Genomic DNA, 21,792 nt, shown 5'->3' on the forward strand with positions numbered 1-21,792 from the left:
TTTTCTTGAGATGGAGTTTCACGCATTGCCCAGGCTGGAGGATAATGCCATCATCTCAGCTCACTGCAACCTCCGCCTCCCAGGTTCAAATGATTCCCCTGCCTCAGCCTCCTGAGCAGCTGGGATTACAGGCGCATGCCACCACGCCTGGCTTATTTCTGTATTTTGAGTAGAGACAGGGATTCACCACGTTGGCCAGGCTGGTCTTGAACCCCTGACCTTAAGTGATCCACTTGCCTCAGACTCCCAAAGTGCTGGAATTACAGGTGTGAGCCATGTTTTATCTTTTATCCAGGTAGTCTGTGACTATCCAAACGAGGCTCTGACAGTCTGCAGAGACCGTGTCAGTCTGAAGAGAGCTGGGTTAAAGGCAGGCTGTTCGGGGTGAGAAGGGGACAGTGAGGCAGCAGGTGGTCACAGTCTCATGTCTCAGAAGGATGCACTGAGCAGGCCCAGGGTTTTGGGCAAGTGAGGTCCACAGCCCTCTAATGAGTACCTTTCGAGGCCACTGGCCTGCAAGTTCTGATGACGGGGACCACCTTAGGGGCCTCTCCCTGGAGCTCCCACTCGCCCCCTCGCCCCTCACCCTGCTCTGTCCTGAGCTGTGGGTTGGGAGATGTTTCTGGACTGGGACCAGACCCCGCAACCTGGAGAGCCAGCTCTGGGCTCGGAATTCCTGGGCTTATAAGTCCAGGCATGAAGTCAGCTCCTTGTGTGTCCTCTGTACAGTGAGGGAAGGGCCCATCTCCACCGTCTTCTGCGAGGACAGACTCTGAGGTGACGTGAGTCGGGCCTGCACCCTCCATGGCTTCCTTTCTGGAGTCTGGGCCTCCACGGCCAGTGCCCTCATTTTCTGTGGAGCTGTTCAATGTCTGGGCACAGACGCGCCTCTCTGGGAGCACAGGTGGGGACACGAGAGCCTCAGGGCCCCTGGAGTTGTTCTGTCACAGGTCCCAGGAGGAGCTGGACCAGCTGCCTGAGCCCCGTGGGGCAGCGGCCTCCCAGCCAGTAAGCCGCAGTGCGAGAGACTCGGGCCTGGAGCACCGAGGGCCCCACAGCAGGAGGGGTGGGGGTGCAGCCTCCAGGGCGTTGGGGTCCTCTCGGCTGACCAGGGGCCTCACACAGGGGGCTGCCAGCTGCCTCATGGGGTGGGTGGGAGCCCCGGTGTGAGGGAGACAGCTGCAGAGGCAGCCCCGAAAGCAAAGCATGGAGCAGATGGCAGAGGGTCCTGCTTGGCAGAGGAGAGGGCAGCAGAGGGTCCCGCGTTGTGGGTGGCAAGCTGCCCAGGTGCCGAGGCAAGAGACCAAGGGCACAAGCTGTTCCAGTATAATAAAGAAAATATGGCCGGGCGCGGTGGCTCAAGCCTGTAATCCCAGCACTTTGGGAGGCCGAGACGGGTGGATCACGAGGTCAGGAGATCGAGACCATCCTGGCTAACACGGTGAAACCCCGTCTCTACTAAAAATACAAAAACTAGCTGGGCGAGGTGGCGGGCGCCTGTAGTCCCAGCTACTCGGGAGGCTGAGGCAGGAGAATGGCGTAAACCCGGGAGGCGGAGCTTGCAGTGAGCTGAGATCTGGCCACTGCACTCCAGTCCGGGCGACAGAGCGAGACTCCGCCTCAAAAAAAAAAAAAAAAAAAAAAAAAAAAAAAAAAAAAGGAAATATAGGGAAGCTCGAACTGGGCGGAGCCCACCGCAGCTCAAGGAGGCCTGCCTGCCTCTGTAGACTCCACCTCGGGGGACAGGACATAGCCAGACAAAAGGCAGCAGAAACTTCTGCAGACTTAAATGTCCCTGTCTGACAGCTTTGAAGAAAGCAGTGGTTCTCCCAGCACAGAGTTTGAGATCTGAGAACGGACAGACTGCCTCCTCAAGTGGGTCCCTGGCCCCCGAGTAGCCTAACTGGGAGGCCCCCCGAGTAGAGGCAGACTGACACCCCACACGGCCGGGTACCCCTCTGAGATGAAACGTCGAGAGGAACGATCAGGCAGCAACATTTGCTGTTCAGCAATATTCGCTGTTCTGCAGCCTCCGCTGCTGATACCCAGGCAAACAGGGTCTGGAGTGGGCCTCCAGCAAACTCCAACAGACCTGCAGCTGAGGGTCCTGACTGTTAGAACGAAAACTAACAAACAGAAAGGACACCCACACCAAAACCCCATCTGTACATCACCATCATCAAAGACCAAAGGTAGATAAAACCACAAAGATGGGGAAAAAACAGAGCAGAAAAGCTGAAAATTCTAAAACTCAGAGCACCTCTCCCCCTCAAAAGGAACACAGCTCCTCGCCAGCAGCAGAACAAAGCTAGACAGAGAATGACTTTAACAAGTTGAAAGAAGACTTCAGATGATCAAACTTCTCTGAGCTAAAGGAGGAAGTTTGAACCCATCGCAAAGAAGCTAAAATCATTGAAAAAAGATTAGACGAATGTCTAACTAGAATAACCAGTGTAGAGAAGTCCTTAAATGACCTGATGGAGGCCGGGCGCAGTGGCTCAAGCCTGTAATCCCAGCACTTTGGGAGGCCGAGACGGGCGGATCACGAGGTCAGGAGATCGAGACCATCCTGGCTACCCTGGTGAAACCCCGTCTCTACTAAAAAATACAAAAAACTAGCCAGGCAAGGTGGCGGGCGCCTGTAGTCCCAGCTACTCGGGAGGCTGAGGCAGGAGAATGGTGTAAACCCAGGAGGCGGAGCTTGCAGTGAGCCGAGATCGCGCCACTGCACTCCAGCCTGGGCGACAGAGCGAGACTCCGTCTCAAAAAAAAAAAAAAAAGACCTGATGGAGCTGAAAACCATGGCACAATAACTATGTGACGAATGCACAAGTTTTAGTAGCCGATTTGATCAACTGGAAGAAAGGGTATCAGTGATTGAAGATCAGATGAAGGAAATGAAGTAAGAAGTTTAGAGAAAAAAAGAGTAAAAAGAAATGAACAAAGCCTCCAAGAAATATGGGACTATGTGAAAAGATCAAATCTACATCTCACTGGTGTACCTGAAAGTGATGGGGAGAATGGAACCAAGTTGGAGGACACTCTGCAGGATATTATCCAGGAGAACTTCCCCAACCTAGCAAGGCAGGCCAACACTCAAATTCAGGAAATACAGAGAACGCCACAAAGATACTCCTCGAGAAGAGCAAGCCCAAGACACATAATTGTCAGATTCACCAAAGTTGAAATGAAGGAAAAAATGTTAAGGTCAGCCAGAGAGGAAGGTCGGGTTACCCACAAAGGGAAGCCCATCGGACTAACAGCAGATCTCTTGGCAGAAAATCTACAAGCCAGAAGAGAGTGGGGGCCAATATTCAACATTCTTAAAGAAAAGAATTTTCAACCCAGAATTTCATATCCAGCCAAACTAAGCTTCATAAGTGAAGGAGAAATAAAATCCTTTACAGACAAGCAAATGCTGAGAGATTTTGTCACCACCAGGCCTGCCTTACAAGAGCTCCTGAAGGAAGCACTAAACATGGAAAGGAACAACCAGTACCAGCCACTGCAAAATCATGCCAAATTGTAAAGACCATCCATGCTAGGAAGAAACTGCATCAACTAATGAGCAAAATAACCAGCTAATATCATAATGACAGGATCAAGTTCACACATAACAATATTAACCTTAAATGTAAGTGGGCTAAATGCTCCAATTAAAAGACACAGACTGGCAAATTAGATAAAGAGTCAAGACCATCAGTGTGCTGTATTCAGGAGACCCATCTCATGTGCAGAGACATACATAGGCTCAAAATAAAGGGATGGAGGAAGATCAACCAAGCAAATGGAAAACAAAAAAAAACCAGGGGTTGCAATCCTAGTCTCTGACAAAACAGACTTTAAACCATCAAAGATCAAGAGAGACAAAGAACGTCATTACATAATAGTAAAGGGATCAACTCAACAAGAAGAGCTAACTATCCTAAATATATATGCACCCAATACAGGAGCACCCAGATTCATAAAGCAAGTCCTTAGAGACCTACAACGAGACTTAGAGTCCCACACAATAATAGTGGGAGACTTTAACACCCCACTGTCAACATTAGACAGATCAACAAGACAGGAAGTTAACAAGGATATCCAGGAATTGAACTCAGCTCTGCACCAAGCGAACCTAATAGACATCTGCAGAACTCTCCACCCCGTATCAACAGAATATACATTCTTCTCAGCACCACATTGCACTTATTCTAAAATTGACCACATAGTTGGAAGTAAAGCACTCCTCAGCAAATGTAAAAGAACAGAAATCACAACAAACTGTAGACCACAGTGCAATCAAATTAAAACCCAGGATTAGGAAACTCAAATCAAAACCGCTCAACCACATGGAAACTGAACAACCTGCTCCTGAATGACTACTGGGTACATAATGAAATGAAGGCAGAAATAAAGATGTTCTTTGAAACCAATGAGAACCAAGACACAACATACCAGAATCTCTGGGACACATTTAAAGCAGTGTGTAGAGGGAAATTTATAGCACTAAATGCCCACAAGAGAAAGCTGGAAAGATCTAAAATTGACACTCTACATCACAATTAAAAGAACTAGAGAAGCAAGAGCAAACACATTCAAAAGCTAGCAGAAGGCAAGAAATAACTAAGATCAGAGCAGAACTGAAGGAGATAGAGACACAAAAAAAACCCTTCAAAAAAATCAGTGAATCCAGGAGCTGGTTTTTTGAAAAGATCAACAACATTGATAGACCGGTAGCAAGACTAATAAAGAAGAAAAGAGAGAAGAATCAAATAGACGCAATAAAAAATGATAAAGGGGATATCACCACCGACCCCACAGAAATACAAACAACCATCAGAGAATACTATAAACACCTCTACGCAAATAAACTAGAAAATCTAGAAGAAATGGATAAATTCCTGGACACATACACCCTCCCAACACTAAACCAGGAAGAAGTTGAATCTCTGAATAGACCAATAACAGGCTCTGAAATTGAGGCAATAATTAATAGTCTACCCACCAAAAAAAATCCAGGACCAGACGGATTCACAGCCAAATTCTACCAGAGGTACAAGGAGGAGCTGATACCATTCCTTCTGAAACTATTCCAATCAATAGAAAAAGAGGGAATCCTCCCTAACTCATTTTATGAGGCCAGCATCATCCTGATAACAAAGCCTGGCAGAGACACACACACAAAAAAGAGAATTTTAGACCAGTATCCCTGAGGAGCATCGATGCAAAAATCCTCAATAAAATACTGGCAAACCGGATTCAGCAGCACATCAAAAAGCTTATCCACCATGATCAAGTGGGCTTCATTCCTGGGATGCAAGTCTGGTTCAACATACGCAAATCAATAAACCTAATCCATCATATAAACAGAACCAAAGACAAAAACCACATGATTATCTCAATAGATGCAGAAAAGGCCTTTGACAAAATTCACCAGCTCTTCATGCTAAAAACTCTCAATATGTTAGGTATTGATGGGATGGATCTCAAAATAATAAAAGATATTTATGACAAACCCACAGCCAATATCATACTGAATGGGCAAAAACTGGAAGCATTCCCTTTGAAAACTAGCACAAGACAGGGATGCCGTCTCTCACCACTCCTATTCAACACAATATTGGAAGTTCTGGCCAGGGCAATCAGGCAGGAGAAAGAAATAAAGGGTATTCAATTTGGAAAAGAAGAAGTCAAAGTGTCCCTGTTTGCAGATGACATGATTGTATATCTAGAAAACGCCATCATCTCAGCTCAAAATCTCCTTAGGCTGATAAACAACTTCAGCAAAGTCTCAGGATACAAAAATCAATGTGCAAAAATCACAAGCATTCTTATACACCAGTAACAGACAAACAGAGAGCCAAATCATGAGTGAATTCCCATTCACAGTTGCTTCAAAGAGAATAAAATACCTACTTACAAGGGATGTGAAGGACCTCTTCAAGGAGAACTACAAACCACTGCTCAATGAAATAAAAGAGGACACAAACAAATGGAAAAACATTCCATGTTCACGGATAGGAAGAATCAATATCGTGAAAATAGCCATACTGCCCAAGGTAATTTATAGATTCAGTGCCACCCCCATCAAGCTACCAATGACTTTCTTCACAGAATTGGAAAAAAACTAAAGTTTGGCCGGGCGCGGTGGCTCAAGCCTGTAATCCCAGCACTTTGGGAGGCCGAGACGGGCGGATCATGAGGTCAGGAGATCGAGACCATCCTGGCTAACACTGTGAAACCCCGTCTCTACTAAAAAATACAAAAAGCTAGCCGGGCGAGGTGGCGGGCGCCTGTAGTCCCAGCTACTCCGGAGGCTGAGGCAGGAGAATGGCGTGAACCCAGGAGGCGGAGCTTGCAGTGAGCTGAGATCCGGCCACTGCACTCCAGCCTGGGAGACAGAGCGAGACTCCGTCTCAAAAAAAAAAAAAAAAAAAAAACTAAAGTTTATATGGAACCAAAAAGAGCCCACATTGCCAAGTCAATCATAAGCCAAAAGAACGAAGCTGGAGGCATCACGCTACCTGACTTCAAACTATACTACAAGGCTGCAGTAACCAAAACAGCATGGTACTGGTACCAAAACAGAGATATAGACCAATGGAACAGAACAGAGCCCTCAGAAATAATACCACACATCTACAGCCATCTGATCTTTGACAAACCTGACAAAAACAAGAAATGGGGAAAGGATTCCCTATTTAATAAATGGTGCTGGGAAAACTGGCTAGCCATATGTAGAGAACTGAAACTGGATCCCTTCCATACACCTTATACAAAAATTAATTCAAGATGGATTAAAGACTTAAATGTTAGACCTAAAACTGTGAAAACCCTAGAAGAAAACCTAGGCAATACCATTCAGGACATAGGCATGGGCAAGGACTTCATGTCTAAAACACCAAAAGCAAAGGCAACAAAAGCCAAAATTGACAAATGGGATCTAATTAAACTAACGAGCTTCTGCACAGCAAAAGAAACTACCATCAGAGTGAAAAGGCAACCTACAGAATGAGAGAAAATTTTTGCAATCTATTCATCTGACAAAGGGCTAATATCCAGAACCTACAAAGAACTCAAACAAATTTACAAGAAAAAAACAAACAACCCTATCAAAAAGTGGGCGAAGAATATGAACAGACACTTCTCAAAAGAAGACATTTATGCAGCCAACAGACACATGAAAACATACTCATCATCACTGGCTATCAGAGAAATGCAAATGAAAACCACAATGAGATACCATCTCACACCAGTTAGAATGCCGATCATTAAAAAGTAAGGAGACAACAGGTGCTGGAGAGGATGTGGAGAAATAGGAACACTTTTACACTGTTGGTGGGATTGTAAACTAGTTCAACCATCGTGGAAGACAGCGTAGCGATTCCTCAAGGATCTAGAACTAGAAATACCATTTGACCCAGCCATCCCATTACTGGGTATATACCCAAAGGATTATAAATCATGCTGCTATAAAGACACATGCACATGTATGTTTGTTGTGGCACTCTTCACGATAGCAAAGACTTGGAACCAACCCAAATGTCCATCAATGATAGACTGGATTAAGAAAATGTGGCACATATACACCATGAAATACTATGCAGCCATAAAAAAGGATGAGTTCATGTCCTTTGTAGGGACATGGATGAAGCTGGAAACCATCATTCTCAGCAAACTATTGCAAGGACAAAAAGCCAAACACCACATGTTCTCACTCATGGGTGGGAACTGAACAACGAGATCACTTGGACACAGGAAGGGGAACATCACCGGGGCCTGTCATGGGGAGGGGGGAGGGGGAGGGATAGCATTAGAAGATATACCTAATGTAAATGACGAGTTAATGGGTGCAGAACATCAACATGGCACATGTATACCTATGTAACAAACCTGCACGTTGTGCATATGTACCCTAGAACTTAAAGTATAATTTAAAATTTTTTTTAAAAAATATATTAGAAATAGATTATAGATATATGAATATTATTAATCAATTTGTAGCATTACTCTTTATTCCAATATAATAATCCTTGCTCTACAATTATAACCTGGGAAAAACCAGGCCATACAGAGACAGGAGCTGAAGGGGCACAGTGAGCAGTGACCGGAAGTGTGTGAGCCCTGTCATGCCCGGACAGGGCCACTAGAGGGCTCCTCGGTCTAGCGGTAACGCCAGTGCCTGGGCAGGCGCCCGTTACTTAGCCGACCTTGGTCTAGCGGTAGCATCAGTGCCTGGGAAGGCGCCCATTACTTAGCAGACCGGGAAAGGGAGTCTCCCTTTCCCCGGGGGAGTTAGAAAAGACTCTACTCCTCCACCTCTTGTGGAAGCCGCAGCCTCTGGAGGCCTCACCGTCGCCCTGTGATGCTGTGCTTCAGCGGTCACGCTCCTGTTTCACTTTCATGTTCCCCTCTGTACACCTGGTCTGCCTTCTAGATAGCAGTAGCAGAATTAGTGAAAGTACTAAAAATCTTTGAAATGCATAGAAATAATGGCATAAGCTGTCCTCTCTCTCTCTGCCCCAGCTGCCAAGTAGGGAAGGGCCCTGTCTGGTGGACACGTGACTTGCATGACCTTACCTATCACTGGAGACGACTCACATTCCTGACCCTGCCCTTGCCTTGTATCCAATAAATGACAGCGCAGCCAGGCATTCGGGGCCACTACCGGTCTCCGCGTCTTGGTGGTAGTGGTCCCCCAGGCCAGCTGTCTTTTCTTTGTTGTGTCTTTATTTCTACGATCTCTCGTCTCCGCACACGGGAAGAAAAACCCACAGACCCTGTAGGGCTGGTCCCTACACCGCCTGGCAGAGGAGAGCGCGGCAGAGGGTCCCGCGTGGCAGAGGGTGCTGCGTGGCAGAGGAGGGGGCCGCAGAAGGTCCAGCGTGGCAGAGGAGGGGGCCACAGAGGGTCCCGCGTGGCAGAGGAGAGGGCGGCAGAGGCTCCCACATGGCAGAGGGTGGCAGAGGGTGCTGCGTGGCAGAGGAGGGGGCCAAGAGGGTCCCGCGTGGCAGAGGAGGGGGCCACAGAGGGTCCCGCGTGGCAGAGGAGAGGGCGGCAGAGGCTCCCACGTGGCAGACGAGAGGGTGGCAGAGGGTGCTGCGTGGCAGAGGAGAGGGTGGCAGAGGGTGCTGCGTGGCAGAGGAGGGGGCTGCAGAAGGTCCAGCGTGGCAGAGGAGGGGGCCACAGAGGGTCCTGCGTGGCAGAGGAGAGGGCAGCCGACAGGCAGCTCTGGGAGGATACAGGGTTCGGAAACCGAGGCAGGAGGCCATCATAAGAGCTACGTACAGAGAGTGTGGATGTGATGAAAACTAAACAGGGGCCATTGGGCTTAGTGACCAGGCAGTAACTTGCCCTTCCTGAGTTCCAGGCACTGAAGAACTTGGTGAAGAGTCCAGGCCCCTGCTGAGAGGGTGGCGCGTGCGCAAATGTGGAATCCTTGCCGAAGGTGCTCAGCCTCACAGCACACGAAGGTTTCTCCTCCCCCGTCGAGCAGGAACCGGGGATCCAGGCTCAGACGCTGACTGGATGTGACAGCCCAGCGGACTCCGTGCTCGGGGGCGGAGGCCGTGCTTCAAAGGACAGGGCAGGCGTCAGGGACTTTTCTTTTTCTTTGAGATGGGGTCTTGCTCTGTTGCCCAGGCTGGAGTGCAGGGGCACAATCACAGCTCACTGCAGCCTCAACTTCTGCTCAAGCGATCCTCTGGCCTCAGGCCTCTAAAATGCCAAGATCCCAGGTGTGAGCCACTGTGCCTGGCTTGGGGACGTTTTCTACAGTGACGCACAAACACTTCACACAACATTTTATTGTACAAAATTCCCCAATACTGCTTTAATAGTGAAAAAAAAAGAAAAAAAAAACCACAAAAGAAGTTTCAACAGAGACACAGCTCGTCATTAGAATTCAAAGTCTTCTCCTGCCATGGCGAGAGCCCAGGCGAACCTCTCCCGCTGTGTTTTGCTGTAGATCCTCTCCACTGGCACCCTGAACCGCTTGCACCTGCGGGAGGCAGTGTCAGCCCAGGCAGGCGGGCAACTCACCCACCTTGAAGGCCAGGTCAGGGCACTGGGGAAGGGTGAGCGTCCTCCGTGCAGCAGGGACACCAGAGCCGGCTGCGGTAGCTGGGGCCTGCTCCTCTAGGCCTGCCCCACCCCACGCATACCGCCACTCTGGAGCATCAGCGAGGTGTCAGAGACAACCTGCTGTGGCCCAGGTGTCCACTGAGCAGGGTGCCCAGCCACCTTCCACTCCACTGGGCAGGCTGAGCTCCACAGGCCCTGCTGATGACTCCGAGTCCCAGGCCGCTGGCAGCACCCCCACCTCACCCTGTCCATTCCAACGCTGGCAGCACCCCCACCTCACCCTGTCCATTCCAACACTGGCAGCACCCCCACCTCACCCTGTCCATCCCAACGTTCAGGTCAGGGAGAACTGATGACACAGGACGCAGCATCAGGGTCCCTGTCACAGGGAGGGCCTGTGCTGACCCCAGGAGACACAGGGGACAGGAGCAATGCTGGGACTGAACAGAGGCCTCCTGGAAAACCCAGGCCCCCCAGAGGCCACAGGTGGGAACTAAGACCCCGGGCACACGTACCAGGCAATGCTGATCCTGGGGTCCAGGTAGTTGAGCTTGGACGTGCCCAGAGCCACCTGCTTGTTCTCCTCCTTGTCCGTGGCCTGCACACTCAGCCACGCCAGCTGCTCCTGCAGCTTCTCCAGGAGCTGCCTCTTCTTCTCCAGGACACTGGCAAGAGAAGAGGCTGCAAGGCCCCGCGCCGGACTAGTGCCACCTGAGGAGACCTGCACTTCTCCCGCCCTGCCGCCTTCCCTCCCCGTGCAGCCCCGTCCTTAGCACTGTCGTTAGTCATCACAGCAAAAGACCAGCCAGGATCAAAGGCTGAAGCCCAGCCCCACCCCAGCTGCCAAGTCAGATACGGAGGAGCACCCTGGACAGAGGGTGAGCAGCCCATTAGGACCTGACTCGCAGGAGGGTGAGCAGCCCGTCAGCACCTGACTCAAAGGAGGGTGAGATGCTCGACACAACAGACTGAGGCCGGCCCAAACAGGACGAGGGCAGCGAGACTAGGCCCAAGAAAGCAAACACAAATGCCCTTTCACTTCCGGGAAGCCGCTCAGCCTTCCTTCCTGACCCCTTAGGGAAAGCAAATTTCAACACAGAGATGCCCCTTCCACATTACTCGTACCCTCCAATGCCACAACATCACCCATGCACGCAACCTTTGACCCCAACTCTTCCAGGAATTTTTGCCACACACACACTCAAACATGCGTGGAAAGACACTTGCACCTGCAGAAATACAGCCGAAAAGGGGGCAGCCCGCCGAGCTGGCAGCACAGGCCCTGGGAAGTGCCTTCCCAGCATGAGCCACATCCCCAAGGGCAGAGGGGCACATGAGGGGCTGCTGCTTATGTGAAAAAAAGGAGGGAAACAGAGGGAGAGCCAGCATGCACACACAGTCCTTCTGGAAATGCCTACGAAATTTCTTTTGTCTTTTTTTTTTTTTTTTTGAGACAGAGTCTTACTTTGTCACCCAGGCTGGAGTGCAGTGGCACAATCTCAGCTCACTGGAACCTCTGTCTCCCAGGTTCAAGTGATTCTCCTGCCTCCTGAGTAGCTGGGACTACAGGCATGTGCCACTACACCCGGCTACGTTTTTTTGTGGTTTTTTTTTTTTGGTATTTTTAGTAGAGATGGGATTTCACCATGTTGGCCATGATGGTCTCAAACTCCCAACCTCAAGTGATCTGCCTGCCTCGGCCTCCCAGAGTGTTGGGATTACAGGCGGGAGCCACCGTGCCTGGCCAGGAAATGCTAAAGAAATTTCACAGCAGTTGCCTCTGGGGACAGGAGGTCAGGGGTGGGTTACAGCCTTATTTTTCACCGAATACCCTTTGGTCCAATGGACATTTCCTTCACACATGCCACTATTAAAAACAGACCCCTGCATCTCAGGATGCTCGTCCTGAAGAGAAAAGTTTTACCCTTTAAGAACCACAGCCATGCCAGGAGCAGTGGCTCACACCTGTGATCCCAGCACTTTGGGAGGTCGAGGCAGGCGGATCACGAGGTCAGGAGATTGAGACCATCCTGGCTAACAACATGCTCATGAATACAGAAGCAAAAACCTCAACAAAGTATCAGCAAACTGAATCCAGCAATGGACAAAAATGATTACACAACAGGATCAAGTAGGATTTATCCCAGGAATGCAAGGATGGTTTCACATCTGATAATCAATTAGGATAATACATCCTATTAATATAAGGAAGGGACAAAAACAAGATCTCAACAGGTGCAGAAAAACCATTTGACAAAATCCAATGCTCTTCATGATTAAAAAAGACCTCAACAAACTAGGAATAGAAGTAAATTTTGTTAACTTGACAAACAACTTCTGTGAAAAACCTACAGTTAACATCATATTCCGTGATAAAAGCATGAGAATTTTGCCCCCAGTATCAGGAATAAGGCAAGGATGCCCACTCATGTCCAGTGTACTGGAGATTCCTGCCAGGTCCATAATGCAAAAATATGAAATAAAAGGCATATGATTGGAAAAGAAGTAAAACTATCTCTGTTTGCATACAATATGGCCTTTATAGATACAGTCCTAAGGGCCAGGCACGGTGGCTCATACTTGTAATCTCAGAGCTCTGGGAGGCCAAGGCAGGATTGCTTAAAGCCAGGAGTTCAAGAGTAGCTTGGGCAACATACAAAAATTTTCTTAGTGTAAAAATTAGCCAGGTGTGGTGGTTCACACCTGTGGTCCCAGCTACTCAGGAGGCTGAGACATCTGGCTGTCCACATACAAGAGGATGACCCTGGGCCCTTCCCTCAGATCACACATAAAAATTAACTCAGAACCAATGACCTAAATGTAAGAGTAAACCTATAAACCTCTTAGGAGAAAACAGAGAAATCTATCTTCATGGCCTTGGGTTAAGCAAAGCCTTCTCAGACGTGACGCAAAAATAAGCTACAAAAGAAAAAAAAAAAACAGATAAACTGGACTCATTCAAATCTTAAAATATGTCACAGGACACCAACAAGAAAGAACAAAGACACTGCCAGGCGTGGTGGCTCAAGCCTGTAATCCCAGCACTTTGGGAGGCCGAGGTGGGTGGATCACCTGAGGTAAGGAGTTCAAGACCAGCCTGACCGACATGGTGAAACCCCGTCTCTACTGAATTACAAAAATTAGCCAGGTGTAGTGGTGTGTGTCTGTAGTCCCAGCTACTCGGGAGGCTGAGGCAGGAGAATTACTTGAACCCAGGAGGCAGAGGTTGCAGTGAGGCAAGATCACGCCACTGCACTCTAGCCTCGGCGACAGAACAAGACTCCATCTCAAAAAAAAAAGAGGGGGGTGGTGCTGGGCACGGTGGCTCATGCCTGTAATCCCAGCACTTTGGGAGGCCGAGGCGGGTGTACTGCCTGAGCTCAGGAGTTCAAGACCAGCCTGGGAAACATGGTGAAAGCCCGTCTCTACTAAAATACAAATAATTAGCTGGGCATGGTGGTGGCGCCTATAATCCCAGCTACTCAGGAGCCTGAGGCAGGAGAATTGCTTGAACCCAGGAGGCAGAGATTGCAGCGAGCTGAGATCACGCCATTGCACTCCAGCCTGGGCGACAGAGCAACACTCTGTCTCCAAAGGAAAAGAAAAAAAAGAAAGAAAGAACAAAGACAACCCAAGAGTGGGAGGAACATCGGCAAGCTCCGCCAAGTCGGTAATAAAGCGACCACCCGACCAACACACGGACAGAGGGTCTGAGCAGTCATTGTCCAGAGACAATACGGAAACGGGGAACAAGCACCTGCCGAGAGCACCCACGATCCGACGCACTTCACACCCACTGGGCTCTGATCCACACACGGAAAACTGACCCTACAGTGGCGCCGGGACAGAGGAGTCCGGGCCCTCACGTGCTGCTGGTGAGGAGGGGATGGTGCCGCCGCCCTGGAGAAGAGTCTGGCACCTTCTTCTCATTTCCTGACCCCACAAAGACAATCACAAACCTCCTCGGCGGCCAGGGTCTCCTCCTCCCACGGCTCCGTATGTCCCACTCTTGTCCACAAGGCATAGAGTTTGTATTTTGAAAAATCACAAAATTGGCCAGGCGCGGTGGCTCAGGCCTGTAATCCCAGCATTTGAGATGCCGAGTCAGGAGGATCACTTGAGGCCAGGAGTTTGACCAGCCTGGCCAACATGGAGAAACCCCGTTTCTACTAAATAAATGAATTAACCGGGCATGGTGGTGCACGCCTGTAATCCCAGCTACTTGGGAGGCTGAGGTAGGAGAATCACTTGAACCTGGGAGGTTTTTATAAAAATAAAAAATCACAAAATAACAATTGAAGAGGAAAACAAAACTGGCCTTGGGAAGGCGGCTCCGAAGCTGCCACACATCTGGGTTGGGACAGAGCTCCAGGAGAAGGCGTCTGAGGTCACGGGTACTCACCTCCTGGACTTGCCATCCCCTTGGGCTTTGTGCTCGGCCCTTGCCTTCCTCAGCTCTGCCCTGGCCTCAGCCACCTGCTCCTTCTTCGCCTGGATCTGCAGGGAAAGGGTCCAGACAGGGCTGCCCCTCCCCATCCCACACCAGCCGCTGCACCCACACCCTCCCACACCCTCCATGCCCACCACGGCTGGCTCCCCGGCCTGTGCCGAAGCTCCGGGAAGCGGGGAAGGGTCCCTCAAAGGCTGGGCTGGGGGCTCTCCTGGGAGCTGCTACCTTGGTCTGGAGACTCTGCATCGACTTCTCAAACGTGCTGGAGGTCGCTCGCTGATGGTTGCAGAGAATGGCCACGGCTCGGTTGGCTCGGTTGTAGGATAAGATCTTGGCTGCTATGCTGTCCTCGGCTGAGAGGCACGGGCTGTCAGAAGCAGCACCCACGGGCTGGCCGCGCCCTCCCTGTCTGCCCTGAGTCGGACTTAACGCGCCACACAGCACAGCCCCTGCCACTCACACAGGCACCCACTGGGATGGGGAGAGCGAGGGCCAAGAGTCAGTGACCCTCCGAGGTGGCCCCGGGAGCAGGGCCCAGGTGTGGCCACAGCACAGGTAGCACCACCCAGGCCTTCCAAAGCCCTGTAGCAAGGAGGAGGCCCAGCCACCTGGACAGGTGAGTCTGCAGGGCCCTGCCTGTCACAAGTCCCCAGCACCTGGCTTTCCCTGGCAACATCCCCTCAAGGTACCATGTTGTCTCCATTTTCCAGTCAGGAACGAGATTCAGAGAACGTAAGCATTGGCCCCAGGCACCTGCTGGAGCGGCCACTCCTTCACGCCCCTCCTGCGCAGCCCACCCAGCTCTGGAAGTGCGTCCCCAGGGGGCCCAGCACCTTCGTTTCCTCTCCCAGGCCCAGCCTTGGCCCCTACGTCCTCACCCAGAATCTCCTGCCTCCCTCGGTGGAGCGAGCATCTCTGCTGGGGCTGTCACCTGGATGCCAGCTAGCTCCTTCACATCCCACAGCCCAGCGCTGCCCCAGCTCCCAAGGGTGTCCCCAGGGCAGCACAGCACCGGCCTCTGAGGCCCACGGGCGCACACAAAACACATGCCGAGCATCAGTGCCCCTGAGTGCCCGGACTCGGTGCCGCCTCCAGGAAGCCCTGCTTGGGGAGTGCGGAGGGCACCGGGGTGGGAGGCACCCTCTGGACGAGTCCGTGCGTCTGATCTGCCCGGACATCACGGAGCAGCCCAGACGTCACCACGGAGCAGCCCGGACATCACCACGGAGCAGCCCAGACACCACGGAGCAGCCCGGACATCACCACGGAGCAGCCCAGACACCACGGAGCAGCCCGGACATCACCACGGAGCAGCCCAGACACCACGGAGCAGCCCGGACATCACGGAGCAGCCCGGACATCACCACGGAGCAGCCCGGACATCACCACGGAGCAGCCCAGACACCACGGAGCAGCCCGGACACCACGGAGCAGCCCGGACACCACGGAGCAGCCCAGACATCACCACGGAGCAGCCCAGACATCACCACGGAGCAGCCCGGACATCACCACGGAGCAGCCCAGACACCACGGAGCAGCCCGGACACCACGGAGCAGCCCGGACATCACGGAGCAGGGGCAGCGCCAAGGGCAGAGAGAGGCGAGGCCCTCGCTGAGCTTAGATGGCATCCCCAGGTTGATGGCAGGGGACTAAGAGCAGAAGCTCTAAGCTCTAAGAGCAGAAGCTGAGTCAGGGGCTGCGGACAGAGGCCCAGAGGTCAGAGTGCTCAGACAGCTGAGGGCGGGAGGGGCAGAACCACCGGCAAGTGCAGAGGCCTCCTGGGCCTTCAAGAAAGAACCCTTGCCGGCCGGGTGCGGTGGCTCAAGCCTGTAATCCCAGCACTTTGGGAGGCCGAGACGGGCGGATCACGAGGTCAGGAGATCGAGACCATCCTGGCTAACATGGTGAAACCCGTCTCTACTAAAAAATACAAAAAACTAGCGGGCGACATGGCGGGCGCCTGTAGTCCCAGCTGCTTGGGAGGCTGAGGCAGGAGAATGGCGTAAACCCAGGAGGCGGAGCTTGCAGTGAGCTGAGACCCGGCCACTGCACTCCAGCCTGGGCGGCAGAGCGAGACTCCGTCTCAAAAAAAAAAAAAAAAAAAAAAAAAGAAAGAACCCTGAGGAGGAGCTGAGGAACGACGCCAGGCCTGGCCACGGGGGCCAGAGTAGGGCTCAGCAGCAGGGGCTCCCCGCAGGGAGCACATGGCTGGGATGCCTGGGGTCCCGAGGGCCAGCACTTCCCTCCTCCTCCCCAGGACTCCGGCCACCCAGGCCGCCAAGCAGCCAGCCCACAGCCTTAGCCCATTTCCCAAAGAGGTGGCCTCACCCCGAGGCTCACTCAACAAGGGCCAGCAGGGGAGCCCTGCCTGGGCAGGGGCCATGCTCCCCGGCGTGAGTGTGGGTGCGGGGCCTGCTCACCACGTGTCAGGGCCCGCAGCTGCTCCTGCAGAGTGATGGAGGCATTGTAGGTCCGGAACACCTTGGCCGTCAGCCCGTCCATCAGCTCCTGGAGGTGTTTGTTCAGGCTGGTCGTCTGGGGAGAAAAGGGTCTCTATACTTACGTGGTTTTGTGGGTCCATCCCAGCCTCCCACAGAAAGGAAAGGGCATTTCAGCCGTCGGGTCAGGCCAAACCCAGGGCCTTGCTATGAGAGACGGAGCCAGACGCAGCAGCCACACCCTCTTGCCGGGTCCTGCCACCGCCCACTGCGGAGGAAACACGGGCTGGCTTACGGTCAGCCTGTCGAAGAGGTCGTCCCGGGGGGCCTTGTTCTTCATAAAGAGCTGTAAGTTCTTGTACACCTGAAGGAGAAAGAAGGAATTTCAGAGGACAGAAGAAACCCGAATCAAGGGAGGGCATGAAGGGCATCTACGCAGAGCCTGGAAGCCCACGGGAGGCTTCCCTGACGAAGGTGGCCCGAGCAGCATCGCTGTCACCGGCCGGCATCCTCCCCCGACACGGCCCCTGCCCTCCGATGCGGCAGTCACCGCTAACACGTGTACGGGCAGCGTGCTCAGGAGGTGGGTGCAACTCCTGCCCCGCAGTTAGTTCCCCTGGGTGACCGCGGCAGGTGGCCCGGAGTCCCCAGCTCCTTCTTCCATCCATGCCGGATTTCCACCAGGTGACCCCACACCCTTGTAATGTGGGACACTCATCTGAACCTTTGGGGTGCCCGTGTCCAACCTCCCTCCACCAGGCCCTTTGGGGAGAGGACACTCATTCCCTTCTGACGAGACCAACTCTGCTCCGAGCAAACACCAGCCTGCGCCTGCACCCGTGCCTGCCCTCCCCTTGGTTTCACCTGCTGGTCCTCCTCCCTGAGCGCTGGGCATCCGCTCCAGGGCGGAGGTTGCTGTGGCCTCTGCACTGCTCTCTCCAGCACCGGCATGGCAGCCCTCCCTCACCAGACACAGGCAGGAGGCCCCACACCCCCAGCTGACCCCCTTACCATCCTTGTACCACAGCTGATGAACCCCATTCTACAAACCCACAGGCACTGGGACACGGCGGGAAGCCCCGGCCCACAGCTCCCGACTTCCGGCTTCTTCCCTCATCCTCCTCCACACGTTTGGTTTCATACCGCTGATCCTGACGAGGCTTTATGTCCACACGCATTTCATTACCAAGCGGTCCCCTCAACAGCACTGTAAATGGCTGGCTAGTCCTCTGTCTGGACGGAGTGCGACTCCCCGTCCAGGCCTGCACCGCAGCCAACGCTTCACCATGGCAGGGGCGCTGCAGTGAGCGCGCCCTCGCCTCTTCCTTTTGTGTGTTGGCTTTTGTCTCCTACCTCCGATTAACTCATTCCTTACGATTGACTTCACGACCAGACTGCCTGAGGCCTGGCCCTGCCAGGGACTCCTGTTTCTCTGCTGCCCTCAACACCTGTCCCCAAACTTCCAGTTCTGTTTCTGAACGGCTCCGCTCCATCCCACAGTGTGGTCACATTACTTTTTTGTTGTTGTTGTTTAATTTTTGGAGACTAGGTCTGGCTCTGTCACCTGGGCTGGAGTGCAGTGGCACGATCACAGCTTACTTGCAGTCTCACACTCCTGGGCTCCAGCGATCCTCTCACCTAGTCCTCCCAAGGTGTCTGGACTACAGGCATGGGCCTTGCGCTCAGCCTGAGTCACATTTGTGCTTTTGAGGTGCAAGGAGGTCGTGCATGGATCTGTCCAACGTCACTGCGATGTGGTGCCCACCCAGAGAGGGGATACCATCACTCTTCAGGACAGCCATTCAAAGGTGAGGATGCTCCCCAAATTCCAATCTTCCTTCAAGCCAGTCTGGAGACCAGAGATTTACCCAGCCCTTCCCGACCGCACTCATTCCTCTGGGCATCGATGCTAGTGGAGCGAGGGGCTGTGGGGGTGGTGGGCAGCCACAGGCGTAAGTCCTGCCCATAGCCCCTGCAGCAGAGGAAAGCGGGCATGGTGGCAGCCCCTCCCAGGTGTACTGGGGTGAAAAGTGTCCCCCAAATTCGAGTCCTCACCAGAACCTCAGAATGTACCTTTTATTTTTATTTTTTTAAGACAGGGTCTCAGCCAGCCGCAGTGGCTCATGCCTGTAATCCCAGCACTTTGGGAGGTTAAGGCAGGTGGATCACAAGGTCAAGAGTTCAACACCAGCCTGGCCAACATGGTGAAATCCTGTCTCTACTAAGAATACAAAAATTAGCCGAGCGTGGTGGTGGCGCCTTTAGTCCCAGCTACTCGGGCAGAAGAATCGCTTTACCAGGAGGCGGAGGTTGCAGTGAGCCGAGATCGCACCACTGCACTCCAGCCTGGGTAACAGCATGAGACTCTGTCTCAAAAAACAAAAAAAAGACAGGGTCTCATTTTGTCACCCAGGCAGGAGTGCAGTGGAGCAATCAAGGCTCACCACAGCCTCAACCTCCCAGGCTCAAGCAATCCTCCCACCTCAGCCTCTGGAGTAACTGGGACCACAAGCATGCACCATCACGCACAGCTAATTTTTATTTATTTATTTTGAGACAGAGTCTTGCTGTCGCCCAGGCTGGAGTGCAGTGGCGCGATCTCGGTTCACTGCAAGCTCTGCCTCCTGTGTTCACGCCATTCTCCTGCCTCAGCCTCCTGAGCAGCTGGGACTACAGGCGCCCAGCACCACGCCCGGCTACTTTATTGTATTTTTAGTAGAGACGGGGTTTCACCATGTTGACTAGGATGGTCTTGATCTCCTGACCTTGTGATCTGCCCACCTCGGCCTCCCAAAGTGCTGGGATTACAGGCGTGAGCCACCGTGCCCGGCTGTTTTTTTAATTATTATTTTAGAGACAGGGTCTCATTATGTTGCCCAGGTGGTCTCAAACTCCTGGGCTCAAGTGATCCTCCCACTTCAGCCTCCCAAAGCACTGGAATTACAGGAGTGCACCACCATGCCAGGCCAGAACGTGACCTTATTTAAAAATAGGGTCTTTAGAGACTGTTGAGACGAATGCATAGAAAGAGTGGGGTGGTCCCTAACTCTAATACGACACGTCCTTGTGAGAAGACACAGAGGCAGAGACGCAGCGAGAGGCAGCCTCAGACCAAGGACACCCAGGCTCTGCGGTCCCACCAGAGGCTGGGAAGGCAGGAGGATCCTCCCCGAGTGTGGGGAGAGTGCGGCTCTGCCAGCACCTTGACTCGGACTCTGGCCCCCAGGACTGAGCGACAATAAATGTCTGCTGTTAAACCACTGGGTCTGCAGTGCCTTCCTCCAGCAGCCCTGGGAGATGCTCCGGCCGGGGTGCAGGAGACAAAGCTGGTGTGACAGAGGCACCCTGCTCAGCCCCCGACCAGCTCCTTGTGACCCCTTGGGTCTACCATGGGGCATAGCCTCTCCTTCACCCTCACCCTCATCAGCCCCAGCACAGGGGGCCTCACCCAGCAGACAGGACGTGGCAAATGGGCCACAGACCCCACGGCAGCTCTGGCACCACCCCAAAGACATCCAGAGCAAACACGTGTCACATAGGAAGGAGCAGCCGGCCGCGAGGGCACTCACAGGCTTCTCCACCAGCACTCTGTTGTAGTAGCGGATGGAGTCCTTCCCCAGGAAGTCAAATTCCACCACGTGTTGGCAGCCGTCAGCCTCCAGGTGCAGCTGGACGTGCTCCACGCGGAGGGAACAGCAGCCCACGGTGTCAGCCGCCTCACCGTCCTCCTTCTCATTTCCCGCTCTCAGCGCCAGCTATTTGGTAGAGAACAAAGTGGGTGGTGCATGCACATGCACACCACACACAGGCACACCACACACATGCACACCACACACATGCACAGCACACACAGGCACACCACACACACGTGCATACCACACACAGGTGCACACCACACACAGGCACACCACACACAGGCACACCACACACACGCACACCACACACAGGCACAGCACACACAGGCACACCACACACAGGCACACCACACACAGGCACACCACACACACGTGCATACCACACACAGGTGCACACCACACACAGGCACAGCACACACAGGCACACCACACACAGGCACAGCACACACAGGCACACCACACACACGTGCACACCACACACAGGTGCACACCACACACAGGCACACCACACACAGGCACACCACACACAGGTGCACACCACACACATGCACACCACACACAGGCACACCACACACAGGCACAGCACACACAGGCACACCACACACATGCACACCACACACACAGGTGCGCACCACACAGGTGCGCACCACATACAGGCACGCCACACACACATGCACACACACCACACAATGCACATGCACACCCTACACACATTCACACCCACACACATGTGCACACGCACACACACCCCCATCAGACTGCGGTTCCACCCCACACACAGGCCCACATCGCCACACTGCGCCATCCGACTGGGTGTCCTCACCAGGAGAGCCAGGATCAAGAGCCCCAGGAGGCGAGAGGCCGCGTACCTTATCGATGAAATACAGGGCCACCGCCCGCTGTCTTGTCTTCATTTCCTGAGACTTCCAATCAGCCCGGTACTGGGAGCGGATCTCGTCCACAAATCCCCGCAGGCGTCGAGCCGTTTCAAACTTCTGCCAAGCTTTCTCCCCCTAAATGAAAAAAATAACAGGAAAGAAAACATTCGTATTCCTGTTAAATAATGGAGTAGGCTGTCAACTCTCCCTGCCCCAAACCTCGTGCTTCTCTACTCGATGGTGGAGTGGTCAGGGGCTGGGGCAGCAAATCCAGCTGGGTGATGCTGGCAGTGAGCACCTGGCTTTGGGGCTTGTGGCTGCT

The 21,792-nt window shown here is 52.9% G+C and overlaps 1 protein-coding gene across 12 annotated transcripts in view; it reads right to left on the minus strand.

The window, feature by feature from the left end:
• TOP1MT (DNA topoisomerase I mitochondrial) overlaps nucleotides 1–21,792 on the minus strand; it is a 61,253-nt gene that overhangs the window by 4,063 nt on the left and 35,398 nt on the right. For 3 of the 12 annotated variants that reach the window (XM_033202162.1, XM_033202161.1, XM_033202158.1), the window contains 8 exons: nucleotides 21,462–21,605; nucleotides 20,527–20,712; nucleotides 17,253–17,321; nucleotides 16,940–17,054; nucleotides 14,744–14,871; nucleotides 14,471–14,565; nucleotides 10,584–10,733; nucleotides 9,788–9,985 (listed from right to left, as the gene is read on the minus strand). In XM_033202162.1, coding sequence (XP_033058053.1) covers nucleotides 9,883–9,985; nucleotides 10,584–10,733; nucleotides 14,471–14,565; nucleotides 14,744–14,871; nucleotides 16,940–17,054; nucleotides 17,253–17,321; nucleotides 20,527–20,712; nucleotides 21,462–21,605 — 990 coding nt within the window. In that variant the 3' untranslated portion in view covers nucleotides 9,788–9,882. Of the gene's footprint in view, nucleotides 1–5,129; nucleotides 5,149–7,935; nucleotides 9,703–9,760; nucleotides 9,986–10,583; nucleotides 10,750–14,027; nucleotides 14,105–14,470; nucleotides 14,566–14,743; nucleotides 14,872–16,939; nucleotides 17,055–17,252; nucleotides 17,322–20,526; nucleotides 20,713–21,461; nucleotides 21,606–21,792 lie in introns of those variants that run through there. The other 9 variants (XR_004435146.1, XM_033202154.1, XM_033202159.1 and 6 more) reach the window with 9 other exon arrangements.

This window comes from Trachypithecus francoisi, unplaced genomic scaffold, assembly GCF_009764315.1.
Source record: "Trachypithecus francoisi isolate TF-2019V2 unplaced genomic scaffold, Tfra_2.0 Lachesis_group7, whole genome shotgun sequence".
Taxonomy (NCBI): Eukaryota; Metazoa; Chordata; class Mammalia; order Primates; family Cercopithecidae; genus Trachypithecus; species Trachypithecus francoisi.